The 18478-nt window shown below is 40.4% G+C and overlaps 1 protein-coding gene across 8 annotated transcripts in view; it reads right to left on the minus strand.

The window, feature by feature from the left end:
* MCM8 (minichromosome maintenance 8 homologous recombination repair factor) overlaps positions 1–18478 on the minus strand; it is a 43769-nt gene that overhangs the window by 12083 nt on the left and 13208 nt on the right. For 5 of the 8 annotated variants that reach the window (XR_012419165.1, XM_065522788.2, XM_074004812.1 and 2 more), the window contains 5 exons: positions 15054–15205; positions 14616–14811; positions 10262–10292; positions 9081–9221; positions 4884–5025 (listed from right to left, as the gene is read on the minus strand). Coding sequence is in view for 7 of the 8 variants with exons in the window: in XM_065522788.2 (XP_065378860.1) it covers positions 4884–5025; positions 9081–9221; positions 10262–10292; positions 14616–14811; positions 15054–15205 (662 nt within the window). In the remaining variant the exon portion in view is untranslated. The remainder of the gene's footprint in view (positions 1–4883; positions 5026–9080; positions 9222–10261; positions 10293–14615; positions 14812–15053; positions 15206–18478) is intronic. The other 3 variants (XM_074004813.1, XM_015457813.4, XM_074004811.1) reach the window with 1 other exon arrangement.

The raw sequence follows: 18478 nt of genomic DNA on the forward strand, positions 1-18478 counted from the left end.
AATAAGTTTATTATGTTTAATAAGTATATTTCAAAACCTATACCAGGTATTGTCTATACACTTCTGTGCACTTATAGGGAAATCACTTAACCTCTTTAAACATAATACAATGCACCACCACTAACTAAAGGCACTGTATGTACCAGGAATGTCATGTCTATTGCATTAAGTTATTGGAGATTCTCTAACATTACCTTGTAATATTTGTCTTCCTTTCTCCCCATACCAGTTAGGTTAGTATCTGGGGGTCACATCCGAAGGGCTTTGCTGTGGTTAAACCCCTCCGTATCTACTCTACACCCAAGTAAGCCTTGCTAGCACAGAGGAGTATATGGAAAATAACTGCTGATTAGTCTTTTTGACCCCCAGCTGCTCACCTAACTGGTATGGGGAGCAGGGAAGACAAATAATACAAGATAATGTTAGAGAGTCCCCAATAACTTGTGCAATAGACATGACATTCTTGGTACATTCAGTGCCTTTAGTTTATTTCAACAGATTTTATTCTATCCTTGAATCCATTTCTGGTTTCATGTTTGGGTTTTCTACTTCACAGAACCAATTATGTTGAATTTCCTTTGTTCTCTCTGTTACTTCCCCTCTAATTGCATTAAGCTTTGTTCTTTTGCATTCACTGTGATTATCTCAAGCCTCTCCTCTTTATAATTTCTCATTCAGCAGTGTCAATTTTACATATTAGTTTAATAACATTGTTAGTCATCAATTTGTCTCTCACATCCTTATCTTTTTGTTTTGAGCTATTTCATTAAATTTATGTTCTTATCAAACATGAAACACGGGAAATTTTCATTTGTTCCTTAGATTATAATTTTGTCTAGAGTGAGGTCTTTTATTGGGCATATTAAATGTCTTTCTTTCTTCCTACGTTATTTCTTCATAGCTGCTATGCTGTCTCTTTATCTTGCTCATGTATAACAATGGCTGCTCTGTCCAAACCTATTTTTTCCAACACAGTATACATGAATTCTTGTCAATACTCTTTTCCCAATGTAATTTTGTCCCATTTTTTCCTTTCCAGCTACAGTTTGCACTTTTCGGTAACCTAAATGATTTAGGAGGGGGAAGCAAGGGGGGGCTTTGTTGAACTTTGTGCCACTTTTCTTGCTGATCTCTCTTCTGAGGGTTTACCCCCCTCTGTTGGGAATGTGTCCCATATTCATGGCAGGGGATCCCAGTGCATTAGCCTGTTCCTGCTGTTCAATGTGGAGCTCTGGGACATAGTGAGCCTTCCCTGCCTGTGCTAAGATCCTAGCAGTGGTATACTCATAAGCTTTATCTCCACCTTTCCCTGGGCTGTCTATTGCTCTGTCTGCCTATACCTCTCTGGATTCACGGTATTACTGGAAATTATCAAGATTGCTAATACAGTTCCTCAGAGATGGGGATGGGGTAGGAACAAAGTCAAGCTACTCCCTACTCTGGCTGTCACTGTTCAAAGTGGAAAGCAGGAGCTGGCAAGCCTTTTCTGCAAAGATGCAGAAGTACATATTTTAAGTTTCACAGGCCATGCACAATCTTACATATTCTTGGGCTTTTCTGTTTGTTTGTTTGTACTTTACAATCTTTTAAAAATATAAAAGCCAGTTTTAGCTTGTGGACTGTACTAAAACAGGCTGCTGGCTGGTTTGACCTATAGACCAAAGTTTACTGACCCCTTGTTTTAAAGCATAAAACATAAACTTTGAACTTTTTTTTTTCTTTTGAGAGACAGAGTTTCGTTCTGTTACCAAGGCTGGAGTACAGTGGCACCATCATGTCTCACTGCAACCTCCATGTCCTTGGTTCAAGCGATTCTTGTGCCTCAGCCACCTGAGCAGCAGGGATTATAGGCATGTGCCACTTCACCCAGCTAATTTTTGTATTTTTAGTAGAGATGGGATTTTGCCATGTTGGCCAGGCTGGTCTGAAACTCATGGTCTCAAGTGCTCCGCCCGCCTTGGCCTCCCAAAGTACTGGCATTAAAATTTTTTTAAAAAACCTCCAAATCACCTTCTACTTCTAGTTAATGAAAAGTTGCATGGTTTCATGAGTATCATCTTTTTATTACTATATTTTACCTGGTACTTAGCAAAGATATTCTCACTTCTGATGAGCTATATAATAACCAGATACATGTTTTTGGTATTTATTTATTCAGCAAATATTTACTGGATATAAATGCAATAAACGTATAAATTCAATAAACTGAATGCCTTCTATATAAAAGTACTATGTTCTAGGCATGCCGGGTATGGCAGTGAAAAGACAAAATTCCCTGCTCCTGTGAAGCTTACGTTCTACTCAGCCAATACGGGGGGTAGGCAATAAAAAAGTAAATAATATAGAAGGTAAAAAGTGCTATGGAAGGAAAAAGTAGATTAGGGTAAGGAAAATAAGGTCTGCTAAGGTGGCAGCAGGGCAGGAGAGGTTATAAGTTAAAATACAGTATTTAGGGAAGGCCTCACTGGGATCAGGACAGTTGAGCAAAACATGAAGGGGGAAAGAAAACAAGCCTTTGCAGCTCTATCTGGGGTAAGAACATTCCAGGCAAACGGAACAGCAAGTACAAAGGCCCTTATGAGGAAATGTGACCTGCCTGGTGTGCTGGTGGTGTCCAAGGTAGAGCCGCCAGTGGAGCTAGAGAAGACGAAACATGGGAAGCAGCAGATAAGGAGGCAAAAGAGGTGAAACGCCAGAACATGAATGGCCCTGGACCACTCTCAAGACTTTGGCTTTCACTCTGAGCAAGATGGGCAGTTACTGGAGGGTTGTGAGCAAAAGAGTAACATTATCTAATTTTTAATGAGATTACTGTATTAAAAATAACAGGAAGGGGTAAGGGTGTTTGCAGGTATGCCAATTAGGAGATTACAGTAATAATCCACGTGAGACATGATGGTGCCATGGACCAGGGTAATGAAGAAGTGGTTAGATAGCGGATATATTTTGACAGTAGAGTCAACAAGATTTGCTGACAGATTAATATGGGGTATGAGAAAAAGTCAAGGATGGCTCCATGTTCTCTGATTTGAGCAATTAGAATGAGAGAGTTGTCATTTACTGAGATGAGGAAGACTGTGAAAATAGATTTGAAAGGCGAAATCAGGATTTTAATTTTAGACATGTTAAGTTTGAGAAATCTGTGGAGATACTGTGTAGACAATAAGAAGTATGTGCCTGATATTTAAGGGAAAAGAGATTATAAATTTAGAATTTTTCACAGATAGGTAGGTAAAGCCAATGAAACAATACAAGATCACCAAGAAGGTAAATACAGATCTAGAAGACAAAAGGTCCAAGAACTACACCTAAATTAACAACAAGTAAGAGGGTGTGGAGATGAAGAACCAGTCAAGACTGCGAAAGAAGTAAAGAATGAAGTAAAGTGGCCTGGAAACCAACGAGAGTTAAAGGGTCTCAAGTAGGAGGGAGTGATTAACTGTGTCAAATGTGGCTACTAGGTCCTGGGTTCAGAAAAGTGGAAGTCACTGGAAAACCAGGAGTGAACAACCTTAACTTGACTGGAATCTGGGCACTGCCTGACAGGAACATGTTTTTCCAGTAAGGTGAAGGCATCACAAAGAGAAACCTACGTGGCAAAGCCCAGTGTAGAGGTTTCTTCTTGCTGGGCCCTATGCCTGGATTTCTTATTACCTATCACTCAAATCCTCAAAAAAAACAATGAGTTGGTTTACAATACGGCAAAACTATTCATTCTAAAGTAGGCCAGGTGCGGTGGCTCATGCCTGTAGCCTGTAATCTCAGCACTTTGGGTGGTGAGGTGGGCGGATCACTTGAGGCCAGGAGTTCAAGACCAGCCTGGCCAACATGGTGAAACCCCGTCTCTACTAAAAATACAAAAATTAGCTGGATGTGGTCATGCACACCTGTAATCCCAGCTACTCAGGAGGCTGAGGCACCAGAATGGCTTGAACCTGGAAGGCAGAGGTTGCAGAAAGCTGAGATTGCACCACTGCACTCCAGCCTGGGTGACAGAGTGAGACTGTCTCATAAAAAGAACAAAACATCTAAAGTAACAGCTCTAATCTTTTTTTTTTTTTTTGAGACAAGTCTCGCTCTGTCTCCCAGGCTGGAGTGCAGCGGCCCGATCTCGGCTCATTGCAAGCTTCGCCTCCTGGGTTCATGCCATTATCCTGCCTCAACCTCCCGAGTAGCTGGGACTACAGGGGCCCGCCACCACGCCCGGCTAATTTTTTTGTATTTTTAGTAGAGACGGGGTTTCACCGTGTTAGCCAGGATGGTCTCGATCTCCTGACCTCGTGATCCGCGCGCCTCGGCCTCCCAAAGTGCTGGGATTACAGGCGTGAGCCACCGCGCCTGGCCGCTAACAGCTCTAATCTCTTATTGCAAGTCCTCTGTGAGCCAGGGATGACATCCACCTTTTTGTCAGCGCCAAGATTTTTAAACTATTTAGAGCTAAATAATAGTAATGCATTCAACAAGTATTTACTATGCCCCTATGTACTAGGCAATGGGAACATGGCAGTCAACAAGACATCCAAATCCCATCCTACAGGGAGCTTACTATAAAGCTTCAAAACAGGCTTTAGAAAAAAAGATCACAAACGTGACAAGTGGTATGAAATGGGATGGGTAGGGAACTATACATATTTATCTGATTTTTACATATACTTGTATCTGCTATAAGATTCTGAAAATGAATGACATTAAGTACAGTTTCAATTCTGTAGTATAAAAATGATGATACTGCATTTCCAATGATTATTTCTGACAGTGTCAACTTACTGGTTAGGACTGTGCTATCTATATGTCTCTTAAACAGAATGTAAAGAAATTAACTGAAAAGGAAAAGGCTTTTTAAGAAGTACCAGAATCACTAGTTATTCCCTTTGGTTTCTCACCTTGATCACCAAGTACCAGGGCACCAGCTTCCAAAGCAAAATCTCCAGAGGAACTATCTTTTGAAAGAGTTACCGTCAGACCAGAGGTGGTCGTGGTGTTACCACAAACATACACGCCACGTGGAGCAACACTGCATGCTGCCTAAGGAAACAAAAAGTTTAAGGGAATCATCCAAAGTAAAAGGGAAGTAATAGCTAACAGCAGTTGCTCACAGACGTTAGGTACATGCTAGGTATTCTTTTAAGAGCTTTACTGTACAAGGTGCACCATCACCATCAGAGGAAGGTATTATTATATCCTGATTTACTGATGTCAAAACCAAGGCCAACAAAGAGTGAATGAGGAACTACACAGCTATGAAAGTGGAAAGTCAGGATTCAATCAAACCCAGGCAGTCAGATTCTGAAGTCTGTGGTCATATAAATACTCAACACAATTCTAATTTATCCTTCATTTTCTAGTTCGAAAAGCAAAAACATGAGTACCAATTTTAATTTTGAAGGTTCCAATGCTTCTTTAAACATCAGGTAATAAAATGGCTTAATACATGCTCACCTTCTGAGCAAACATGCTATAACAGGCCAGAAAAGTAAACAGCACAAGAGTTAAAAGCATAGCTCTCTGTAGTCAGGCAGATGTGTTTAAATCGTGGCTCCACCATGCACCAGCTGTGTGGCTCTCAGACCTCTCTGAGCCTCAGCTTCCTTATGTTTTATCACAGCATTGCCCTGAACAATAAATGAAATCATGTATGCAAGGCACTTGATTTGGTACCTGGCACATAAGGCTTGAACGGCTTGAACCTGGAAGGCAGAGGTTGCAGAAAGCTGAGATAGTATTCACATCTCAAACACCCACTGTTATCTTATGCTGCTGGCTCAATAAATAGTAATTACCATTATTTTTGTTACTTACATAGTCTTTCTGAGAAACCTTATAACACACAGAATATCATGATTTACTAGGTAGTCAGAAGAAAACACAATTAAAAATACAAAGTAAATGGTTCACAACGGTTGGTGTTAGCCTAGTTTTTATTTTGTTTTGTTATATTTATTTATTATTTTTAAGACAGGGTCTTACTCTGTTGTCCAGGCTGGAGTGCAGTGGCACAATCCTAGCTCACAGCAACCTTGAACTCCGGGGCTCAAGTGATCGTCCTGCCTCAACTTCCCTAGTAGCTGGGACTACAGGAGCATGCCACCGTGACTGACTAATTAATTTTTTGTAGAAACAAGGTCTCACTATGTTGCCCAGGCTGGTCTAAAACTTCTAGGCTCAAGTGATTCTCCCACTTCAGCCTCCTGAGTAGCTGGGACTATAGGCACATGCCATCACACCTAATGTTTTTTTAATTGTTTTTAAAGACGGGATCTCACTATATTGTCCAGCTTGGTCCTCCTGCCTCAGCCTCCCAAAGTGTTGAGATTACAGGCATGAGTCACTGCACCCAGCCTGTTAGTCTCGTTTTTAAAAATCCTGGCTTAGTGTGGCTTAGATGTCATACTCTATGCTATTCAGAATGTTTAATTTCCACTAATATTACAGATTCTATTTTTAAATTGAGCCAAAAGCATTATTCCAGGTCTGAAAAACAAGAAAAACTGCCAGTGTAACTTCTTGGTATTAACACTTTCAATACCACTACATATATTTTAGAACAACTATCTGCCAAGAAACATTGGGGAAAAAAAAAAAAAAAGCAAAAAAAGGAAGTTTTATATACTGCAAACAATATGTATAAATTATGAGATGTGTACAGATAAGACACTCCAGGGGTTAAAGCAGGCTCCCACCTATAATTCACTAATTCCAAAGTTACACACACACACGTGTCCACCACCACAAAAGACAGAAAAAAAAGTTGTAACAATTCAGATCCCCACATGCATCTTTTCCGACATATTCTAAATATACTGTTTACTTTTCTTTTCTTTTCTTTTTTTTTTTTTGAGACGGAGTCTTGCTCTGTTTCCCAGGCTGGAGTATAGTGGCACAGTCTGGGCTCACTGCAACCTCCACCTCTCGGGTTCAAGTGATTCTCCTGCCTCAGCCTCCTGAGGAGCTGGGATTACAGGCGCCCGCCACCACGCCCAGCTAGTTTTTGTGTTTTTAGTAGAGACGGGATTTCACCATGTTGGTCAGGCTGGTCTCGAACTCCTGACCTTGTGATCCACCCCCCCCCCCTTTTTTTTTTTAACACAAGGTCTTGCTCTATTGCCCAGGCTGGGGTGCAGTTGCACAACCATGGCTCCCGGCATTCTCCAACTCCTAGGCTCAAGCAATCCTCCTGCTGCAGCCTCCGGAGTAGCAGGGACTACAGGTGTGCACTACCATGCCCAGCTAATTATTTTATTTTTTGTAGAGATAGGGTCTCACTTTGTTGCCCAGGCTGGTCTTGAACTCCAGGCCTCAAGTAATCCTTCCGACTCGGCCTCCCAAAGTGTTAGGATTACAGGCGTAAGCCACTGCACCCAGATTCTTGTTCATTATGAGCTTTGTTTCACCTATAAGGGGTACCCTGAGCCTCTGTTGTCAGGCTACATTGTAGCGAGGTCTCAGAGCAGAATTTATTTTTTAAAAAGTAGCCCCAGCTGGCCAAAAGGAACCAAACATAGATGAAATGTCATAGTAGGAATTAAAATGACTGGTTTAACACTCAACCACAAGCAATAAAGGATAACTCAGATATGAAGGACAGTGGGTTTATAGTGTAATGACAAGATCAAAGCAGTTCGCAAGCCTGGCTGCATATTAGAATCATCTGTGGACTGTTGTACACATATAGACACTAGGACTCTAACATGGAAATTCTGAACTCAATTGGCTTGCAGTGGGCTATGGTATTTTCAAAGAGCTCCAAAGGTAATTAAGATATACAGCCAGGTCCCAATCCTTGGACAAAGATTTAGGAGCCACACTACTACAACTTACAAAAGGGCCAGAGAAGCCCTGGTCAATTTTCCACATCGAGTGAAGAAAGGGGTCCCAGGCATTTTTAGAAAGTACACTGGCTGAGAGCAGTGGCTCACACCTGTAATCCCAGCACTTTGGAAGGCTGAGGCAGGCGGATCTGCTTGAGCCCAGGAGTTTGAGACCAGCCTGGGCAACATGGCAAAACCCCATCTCTACAAAAAAAGCATTAGCCAGGCATGGTGGTGCATGCCTGTAGTCCCAGCTACTTGAGAGTCTGAGTTGGAAGGATTGCCTAAGCCCAAGGTGGAGGCTGCAGTAAGCAAAACTACACCACTGCACTTCAGTCTGGGCAAAAGAGGGAGCCCTTGTCTCAAAAAAATAAAAGTAGAAAGCACATTACGGCTGGCTTACTGGGCATCACTTTAAGGAAACTACAAGCATACCAATAAGCAGCACCTTCTAGAGCCATCATAAAACCCAAGAAAGGAAAACCACTAGGCTCTGACTGGCAGAGGCAGAATCTTCTTGGGGATCTACAAATGACTGGTCACAGTCATTTGCCTTGCTTTGGGCTGGGCGTGGTGGCTCATACCTATAATCCCAGCACTTTGGGAGGTTGAGGTGGGTGGATCACTTGAGGCCGGGAGTTCAAGACCAGCCTGGCCAACAGAGCAAAACTCCGTCTCTTCTGAAAATACAAAAATTAGCTGGGCGTGGTGGTGCACACCTATAATCCCAGCTACTCAGGAGGCTGTGGCACAGGGATTGCTTGAAAGTGGGAGGCGGAGGTTGCAGTGAGCCCAGATCACACCACTGCACTCCAGCCTGGGCAACAGAGTATGACTCTGTCTCCAAAAAAAAAAAAAAACAAAAGTTGCTTAGCAGACTGTTCTTAAAGCCCAATACAGTGTTTATGTGCTTGTACGAGGGAGAATAGGTGACCCTGTTTTAACTCCCTTGAACTATTCTGTTCATAGGTGAGGTCACATAACAACGACAAAGACTAGCAAAACAATGGTTAGAGAAATGGTTAATATTTCCTAATAGTTGATGTCTCAACAGACCAGGATGTTTGTACAGCCTATGTAACAGGAGACTGGCTCAATTCAAAAATATGGTCAGATATAAGTTACATATTACTCACACAAACTCCAATTCACTTATGCCACCTAACCATGTCCTCTGGAACACACACAGTACACGCTTTGAGAAAATTCACTTGTGAATTACTAATGCATTTTACAAGCAAAAGAACAAACACTAAATGACTGATTTTCTACCTGTAGCATCTGACTTTTTCCTAGGCCTGGATCTCCAACAACAAGGATGTGTGGGTCTCCTCGAATTGGAATTCTGTTTTTGTCATCTGCAAATTTCTGGCTTCCTCCAAAGAGTGCTAATGCCAAACCTGCTTTAACAAGCTCAAGTGCGAAAAAAAGAACAAAAAACAAAAGTAAGGAAAACATAAAGATGACTAGTAAAGAAGGTACTCCCCTACTTCTATAACATTGATTTGTTTGGGGATTGCTTTAATTGCCTGATTGAATGTTAATTTTTTTCTAAGAAAAGGAAGTCTAAAAACAAACTTCTATCATGTAAATGATTAAAAAGTAAAAACTTGAAAGCATACAAAATCAGAGAGGTATCTTAGAAATTACTAAGCCCTACCTTGCAAGGCATAAATCCATTCCACAAAAACGAGAAATATTTTTTTTTCTGCTTTAATACTGGCAGTGTCTAGTCACTTTAAAAGCCCATTTCTTACCAAAAGTAGCTGGGTGTGGTGGCACGTGCCTGTAGTCCCAGCTACTTGGCAGGCTGAGGTGGGAGAACTGTTTGAACTTGGGAAATGGAGGTTGCAGTGAGCCGAGATCGCACCACTGCACTCCAGCCTGGGCGACAGAGCAAGACTCCGTCTCAAAATAAATAAATAAATAAAATAAAAGTCCATTTATATTTACTCTAGTTGGTAAAAGTTTTTTCTTAAAAGGAGCTATACGGCTGACACCTATAATCCCAGCACTTTGGAGGCTAAATTGGGTGGATCACTTGAGGCCAGGACTTAAGAGACCAGCCTGGGCAACATGGCAAAATCCCATCTCTACAAAAAATACAAAAAAAGTAGCTGCACATGGTGGAGGACGCCTGTAGTCCCAGCTACTAAGGAGGCTGAGGTCAGGAGGATGACCTGAGCCCCAAAGCTCGAGGCTGCAGTGAGCTACGACTGCGCCATCACACTCTAGCCTGGGTCACAAAGCGAAACCCTGTCTCAAAAAATAAAAAAATAAAAATAAAGGAGCTATAGTTTGCTTGCCTCCCTTATTATTAGTTTACAAATAAAGATTCATGTTAAAATATAAATAACTGGCCAATAGAAATTTGCTACTTTCTGGAAAGTCTTTATATGTTATTTTTGCTAACTTTGTATACTTTTTGAGTAAAGACGAAGTAAAATACTTACTTCATGACCAAAAATGACAGGGCAAAGCGAGCTGAAAAACAAAACACAACTTATAAATTCTAATTTATACTTCATTGATCCATTAGATCTCCTTTACAATTTGTTTAACTTGCTTAATATCAACAAAGACAAATGTAAAAAATTTACATCCCCTCAACTCAAATTTTATTCTTACAGTAAATTTCTCAAAATTCTTGGTTAATCTATAAAGGTTAGAATGTTTTAAAAAAACTCTGCCTGGATAAGGAAAAGAGGATACTTGCAAAGCATCTTAAAGTAACCAAATACAATGTTGCTCTTCTTGTACTACTGGCCTTAAAATGCATCACAATCATGGTCTTCCATTTTAGGATACAGGATTATATTGTATTTTATGTGAATAGACATCTTGAGACTGTGAAGCCAAGACACTGACAGGAGACTAGGAAGTGAACTCAGTATATAATAGCGTAAGATGCGGTAAAATTTCCTTTTTTTCAGTTCAAGTCAAAAGGTCAAATTAAATAAGAAAATGAGGCGGGGTGCAGTGATTTGTAGAACCAGAAAGTTCAGAAAGGTGGGATAACTCAAAGCATGGGCCTCCAGGCTACAGGTAAATCTAAACATTTTCTGGTTGACAATTGGTTGAGTTTGTCTAAAGACCTGGGATCAACAGAAAGGAATGTTTGGGTTGCAAGAGGTTGTAGAGACCAAAGTTTTATCATGCAGATGAAGCTTTTAGCTAGCAGGTTTGAGAGAGAACAGGCTGTAAAATGTTTCTTATCAGACTTAAAATCTGTGTTGATGTTAATGCCAGAGAGGTATAAGGCATGTCTGACCCCCACTTCCCTTCGTGGTCGGAATCAGTCTTTCAGGTTATATCTTGAAAGCCCTGGCTGAGGAGGAAGTCTGTTGAAATGGGTGGGGGGGGCCTTAGAATTTTATTTTTGGTTTACAGGTTCATGCCTGTAATCCCAGCATGCACTCTGGGAGGCCAAGGTAGGAGGACTGCTTCAGCCCAAAAGTGCAAAACTAGCCTGTGCAACAAAGTGAGACCCCAATATCTAAAAAAAAAAATTAAAAATTAGCCAGGCGTGGTGGCACACACCTTTAGTCCCAGCTACTTGTGAGGCTGAGGTGAGAGAATAACTTGAGGCCAGGAGTTTGAAGCTACAGTGAGCTATGATTGTGCCACTGCAATCCAGCCTAGGCAACACAGCAAGACCCTGTCTCTAAAAAAAAAATTTAAAAAAGAAAAAGAGTATAAAGCAGTACATTTATATTTGTCAATTTATAAACAAGGAACAAACAAAAATAGGGTGGGAGAAAAAACCAGGAGTAAAATGTGAGTCTTTATTCCCTTTTAATATATGTAAACACAGAAGGAAGTGGTAGCGTGCTCACATCCCCTTGGCACTCACTGTTCAGTATGTTCCGACTTCCTACTGGCACCTGCACCTGTCTGCCAAAGACCTTTCTATGGCCACACAAGCATCATCAGCAGGCAGGATGGACAGGCCAGAAGTGCTGAGGTGTTTAATACTCCTGGGGGCAGTCCCAAATGTAGGCCCTTCAATGGAAAAATATTGAGGCTGGCTTTCCACAGTGGAGTGTTCCACTGGCCCAGGAGGATTATGTCCCAGATGCTAGTGGGTCACCTGTTCGTTAAGGCACCTACACTAGCTGCAATCACTTCCCCATTTCCCTACCAGTAACTCCAGAATCACCTCCCAAGTAAACTATGTTGACCCAAATCATTGCTTCTGAAGGAATCTAAACTAAAACATAAACTTCCACTGTCACCTAGGCTGGGTTGACAAACTTTTTCTTTTTTTTTTTTTTTTTGAGACGGAGTCTTGCTCTGCCGCCCAGGCTGGAGTGCGGTGGCCGGATCTCAGCTCACTGCAAGCTCTGCCTCCCGGGTTCCCGCCATTCTCCTGCCTCAGCCTCCCGAGTAGCTGGGACTACAGGCGCCGCCACCACGCCCGGCTAGTTTTTTGTATTTTTTTAGTAGAGACGGGGTTTCACCGTGTTAGCCAGGATGGTCTCGATCTCCTGACCTCGTGATCCACCCGTCTCAGCCTCCCAAAGTGCTGGGATTATAGGCGTGAGCCACCGCGCCCGGCTGACAAACTTTTTCTTAAAGGGCCAGGAAGTAAGTATTTTCAGCTTCGCAGGCTATACTGTCTCAGTCACAACTACTCAACTTGTAAACCTGCAAGCAACTATGAACAGTAAGGTAAGTAAGCAGGGTGGGGCTGTATTTTAATAAAACTTGACTTACAAAAACAGGCAGCCTGCCTAGTTTGCCAATCTCTACTAGACTGATAATGGAGGACCATGAAAAATTCTAGTTTTGATGCTGAAATCACAAACATTGGGGGGGGGGGGAAGCAAACTGTGGGAAGAAAACTAAAGTTTTCCATACTTTTCTATAAATATGGGAGAAGAGGGACCACTAAAAACGTTCAGTTTTAATTTAATTCATAACCATTAAGAGGAACCAAAGATATTTGGATTTTCAACCAGGTTGCTTCCTTGGCCACCTGCTCAAAGGACTCACTCCCAGACTACCCCAGCAACCCTAGATTAGAGCAGCCTCTCTTCCAGGGTGGGTCTGGATGGCTATTTATTCAGAGGGAAGTAGGATTTAGGGACAAAAAGCCCCTGTGGAGCACTATTCTTTACTCAGTCGGCTAATTAACATATTAAAGCCAGAAAGAAAAAGCATCAACTCCTCTTACAGACCTGAGCCTACTAAACAGCAAAGCATGACAAAATCACTATTTTTAAATTTTATTTTGTTTTATGAGACAGAGTCTTGCTCTGTCACTAGGCTGGAGTGCAGTGGCACAATCTCAGATCACTGCAACCTCCACCTCTCAGGTTCAAGAGATTCTCCTGTCTCGGCCTCCCAAAAAGCTAGGATTACAGGTGCCTGCCATCATGCCCAGCTAATTTTTCCATTTTCAGTAGAGACAGGGTTTCACCATATTGGTCTGGTTGGTCTCAAACTCCTGACCTCAGGTGATTCACCCGCCTCAGCCTACCAAAGTGCTGGGAATACAGGCGTGAGCCACCGTGCCTGGCTAAGATCACTTTTTATAATACAATGTATTTCAAAACATTCTCAGTTCTTCACCTCTCTTAGATATATCTATTATTCAGTCTCTCTCATTTTCTCCGATTTCTTCAAAATTACCCCACAATTGTCAAAAAATTATCAAAAGTAACAGTATGTTGCAGTAATTAAGTACATTATAAAATCCCACTTAATCTTTAGAACAACCTTCTGAGGTAAGTCTTACTATTTCCATTTTAAGGTGATACAAATAAAGGGGAAATTAAGTAATGTGTCCCAGATCACACTGGAAGTAAATGCCCAAAGCAGGAGTCTAACTTAGGTTTGTCTCCAAAGAAAAGCTCTTAACCACTAAAGCAAAAAATGCCTATACTTTGCTTCTTCTCCACGGCATGGCAATAGCATGGAAATAAAATTATCAAATATTTATTGAATATATATTACTTCTATTTGAATCTCTATGAACAACACCCTACACAGAACTAATTGAAGTGGCTTTGGAATTCACTGTCACCTCACTCTTCTGTTGAGCAACAAACTTCTTGTGTAAGATAGTAAACACTCCGTATTGTTTAAACTAGAGATCAGCAAATTTTTTCTATAAAAGGACAATGCAAAAATACGTGAGACATGTATATGTTCTCTGTCACAACTATTCAACTCTGCCACTGCCGCACAAAAGCAGCACACTATGTAAATCAATGAGTGTGGCTGTGTTCCAATAAAACTTTATTTATGGACACTGAAATCTGATTTTCCTTTTTTTTTAAAGACAGAGTTTCACTCTTGTTGCCCAGGCTGAAGTGCAATGGTGTGATCTTGGCTCACTGCAATCTCCATCTCCCAGGTTTAAGTGATTCTCCTGCTTCAGCCTCTCAAGTAGCTGGGATTACAGGCGCCTGCCTGCCACCACGTCCGGCCAATTTTTGTATTTTTAGTAAAGACAGGGTTTCACCATGTTGGCCAGGCTGGTCTCAAACTCCGGGCCTCAAGTGATCCACCCACCTCGGCCTCCCAAAGTGCTGGGATTACAGGCATGAGCCACCACATTTGGATGAAATCTGAATTTCATATAAGTTCATGTGTTGTGAAATATTCTTTTAAATTTTTTCAACCATTAAAAAATATAAAAACCATTCTTAGTTCATAGGCCACACTCAAGTGGATGGTGCACTGGATTTGGTACACAGACTTTAGTTTGCCAACCATTTTGACTAGTTTTTTGTTACCTGTAGCCAAGAGAACCCCCAACATGCAAGTATGTAGTAAAATTTCAAATGACAGCGTACATACTTGACAATGAGTTTAAACAGGTTTTCTTCAGCTTGAATCTCTTGGATGGCATAAAGGTCTTTAAGTGAGAACTCCATCAACATTCCATGCTTACACCCATCCTCAGAACTCTTTGTTTTCTGTCCTTTGCTGTTACTAATAGAATTTGCTTCAATGTACAAAAGGAACATACACTTGTCATTCTTATTTCGAGAACCTGTAAATTAAAAGTTTTAAATACAATAGTTGGTATTTTCATTTTCCCTACAATGACTCAACTAGAATATAAAACAAAGTCATAGTGAGCTACAAATAAATGTTTTTTTTTAAAGGGAATGTTTCATCTTATGTAAGCAAAAGAAATTCCTCAAATTATTTGAGATTCAGGAGCATCTTAGAAAAGACGAATGTTGACAAATCATTATTGAGAGACAAATAATGAAAAGAGTTGTACCATACCTTCTTCTGCATTTGAGACTTTGACAATTCCAGTAACAGTCACTGTGTCTCCCGGGACACAGCTATCCACAAGATCGTGAACAAGCTCACATTCTATTGTTCGTGGAATCCGACCTGCTTCTCTCTGATCATCAGACATCAACTCCTGAATTCTAAAAAGTTTAAATAGTTTTCAGTTAGAATACTTACTTTGGATGGTTTCTGCAAGACATTAACTATTCAGAGTTCACATGATGCTGAGCAAGATAAAGGCAGATTTGTTTATTAACAGTTTAATGGTGTATCTAAAATTACTTCAGCAGTTTCCAATTCAAGATAGCAGAATGAGTGTATGTATTTGCCTAGCCTCCCTCTAAAATGTCCATCAAAATGAGTCACTAAAAATTTGGGGGTATGTAGAGGTATCATCAGAAAATGAGATATTAATGAAATTTTTGAAAACAGCAAATGGTAAAGTATTGACGGATAAAACAAAATGAAGTCCGGAATACATATAGGCAAAAGCTACAAGTGTACAAGAAAAGTGGGACCCAATGTTCTTAGCAGAGCCCCAGAGGAGCTTCCAAGTTGGATGTGGCAGGAATGGAGAGCACGAGTGGATGGCTGGAAGAAAACAGGGTTATCAATTGAAAGACAATAGTTGTTGAGAATTTTGGAGAAGGTGAGTGGACAGTGGGTAGGGGAAGAATGAGTACTTTATCATCTGGCAAAAACCAGAGCACTGTTCTAAGGAAACAAACCCATCTCCTCTGTGAAGGGAGCTAAAGTGTGCAGTGAGAATATCAGAGCTTCAGAACAAAGACTCTTCATTCTACCATTTGAGAAACCCCAATTCCAATTCAAAAACACATTCATAAAGCAAAATCTGACAGCCCACACCCCTATCTTTGTATTCAGAGGTGAAGTCTTGTGAGAAAAAACTACTACCTCAAAAATTGCAAAGGAAACCTATCCTACCTACTTCAAATACTTTCTCATTCCTCATCAGATATTTGAAAACTAAATGGCAATAATTCAGGAGCATTAAAAACAAAAAACTGCCTAAGAGTTTTGAGAAAATATTGCTATCATAAAACAGGAATAAGCCGCTATAAAAAGGGAACTATGGGAATACAAGTACGAAATCAAGAAAATTTAAAGTATGTATATAAAAATCAAACATTTGTAGAGAAGATATAAGAAAAAGCCAAAGAAATCTAGAAAACAGCACAAAGAAAATGAAAGAATGAGGAACAATTTAAAACAGATGAATAATCCAAGGACTGCCTCTGATAGGAAGCTGAAAAAACAGTCAGATATTCTAGAGTTGAAGACAAAAGACCTTGCCAATCAAGCAGCATAGAGACAACTAGATACACTTTCACTGTTTCAGAGCATGACAGATAAAATGGTTACAAAGAGGAGGAAAAGTCCAGTCTTCAAAGGAATGAGAATCAGACCAGCACCAGACTTCTCATAAACAGCAGAGAAAATTAAAACCAAACAGACTTCGATAGCTGGCAAACTCTTAGCCAGACTAAGATCCAAATAAAGACATTTTCAGACATGCAAGGGCTTAGAACTTTTTACCTGTCATGTATACTTTCTGAAAATTTACTTGAGAATACTCCTTAGAAAAACAAAATGTGCAATGAAGCAACATCCCAGGATGAAGCAGGAATGCAGGTCTGGAGAACTACTGATCCAGACTCAAGCAGAAGGAAGGTGTGTTTTTTTGTTTTTGTTTTTTAAGAATAAAAGGTGGATTCCATGTATTCCATAGTATATTTAAGAGAGAATGGAAAATTATGGTGAAATGGCACAGGCATACTCTAAGAAGTAAAACCAGCACTCAGAAACTTAAGGAAAAATAAAGTACTAAACAGCAAAGTTACAGTCCAAATATGATGCACACTAAAATGAGGGATAATTCCAAATAACTAGCAGAGTATAAGAAAAGATAATTTGATGCTTGGGTTATTTTCATTTAAGGGGTAAAAACCAACAAAACAAAACTACAAAACGCAGTGACATAAATTACATCTCCTTTGCTTGGCATTTGATCACTTCACTTGGTTCTTTGTTGAGCTATATTTACATTTTTATGTTAATAAAATGGCAAGGGAAAGGAGTAGAAGGACCGCCGTAATGAGGACTCATCAGACGAAAAGGGGTGTTCAATACTGGGACAAAGCTGGAGGTTTTATGTTTTGTGGTAATAAAGTTATTGGCCCCTAAAATGGAAGAGACACCTGCCAAGTGGAGCGTGAAGATGGTCAGATCCACAGACGCTTCTGCATGTGCTAGGTTTCCTGCTAAAGGGTTAACTGTACAGCCAGATTCAGCACCGGCTTCGACTACTGAGGACGCAAGTAGGAGTAGAAAAGATAGTGGGAGAAGTCAGAAGCTCATATTATTTATCTGTGGGAATGCCATATTGGGCATTTTTATTAACATAAAAATGCAAATGCCTGTTTATTGTTGTTGTTAGACATGACCTATAAATAAAGTCTGGAAGACAATTAGAAGACAAAAGGTAAACCTTGACAATTTAAAGTAATGTCGAAACTGAGAAAGTCTAAAAGTGGAAGATAAAAGAACAAGTATGTTTCTAAAGTCCTCAGCTCACATAGAATGAATGCAGTAAAGCGAAGGATGAAAGACATGCAAGAATGGTATCTAAAGTTATGTATAATGTAATAGCAAGTTGTGGGGACTGTGCCTTTCCACACTGATTGAATTTTTAAAAACATGTACATGTTATTACATTAAAGCATTTTTTACTTAATAATTAATGTAAGTACAATCATTGAACATTAAAATAATAACTTTGGAATACATTCATCATACATCTAGATTACCTCTCAATGTTTTTCAGGTCATGGGCCAGGTGCTGGCATCCACCTAACCTGCACGACTTCAAACCCTGCTCCAAGTTCACTCACCACTTCACCATCAATTCACCCCCCCAAGACCCACTTTTTAAAGATAAGTCACGTGCAGTAGTGAGAAGGAAGGAAAGAGTAGAACAAGGAGTTTGATCTGTAAGTGACTCTGAATAATCAATGGAAATAACTCACTACCTCCAGACTAACCCTTTGTCCCTCTTAAGTGGTAAAAGTCCCACAGACTGGGTTGGAAATCAGGCTTTACTATACTCATAGGCTACACGATCATACTCAAGAGTCTTAAACATTTCCTCTTATAAAACGGGGTGTTTGTAAAGATCTCACTATAGTACAATTATTACACATGTTGGTCTTAATTTTTCAGGGAAGAAGGGGGTGAAGCAGTTAGTAGCAGACCATCTTATCTTTTCCCTAGGTTCTTAGTTTTTAGGACCATCTCATTTCAGCCAGGTTTCCTAGAGAGCACTGACTTCAAAACCATTCGTTATTTTATATTTAGGGATGAGCTATAGGTCTACAGCTAAAAAAAACGGAATC

This window comes from Macaca fascicularis, chromosome 10 (genome assembly GCF_037993035.2).
Source record: "Macaca fascicularis isolate 582-1 chromosome 10, T2T-MFA8v1.1".
NCBI lineage: Eukaryota > Metazoa > Chordata > Mammalia > Primates > Cercopithecidae > Macaca > Macaca fascicularis.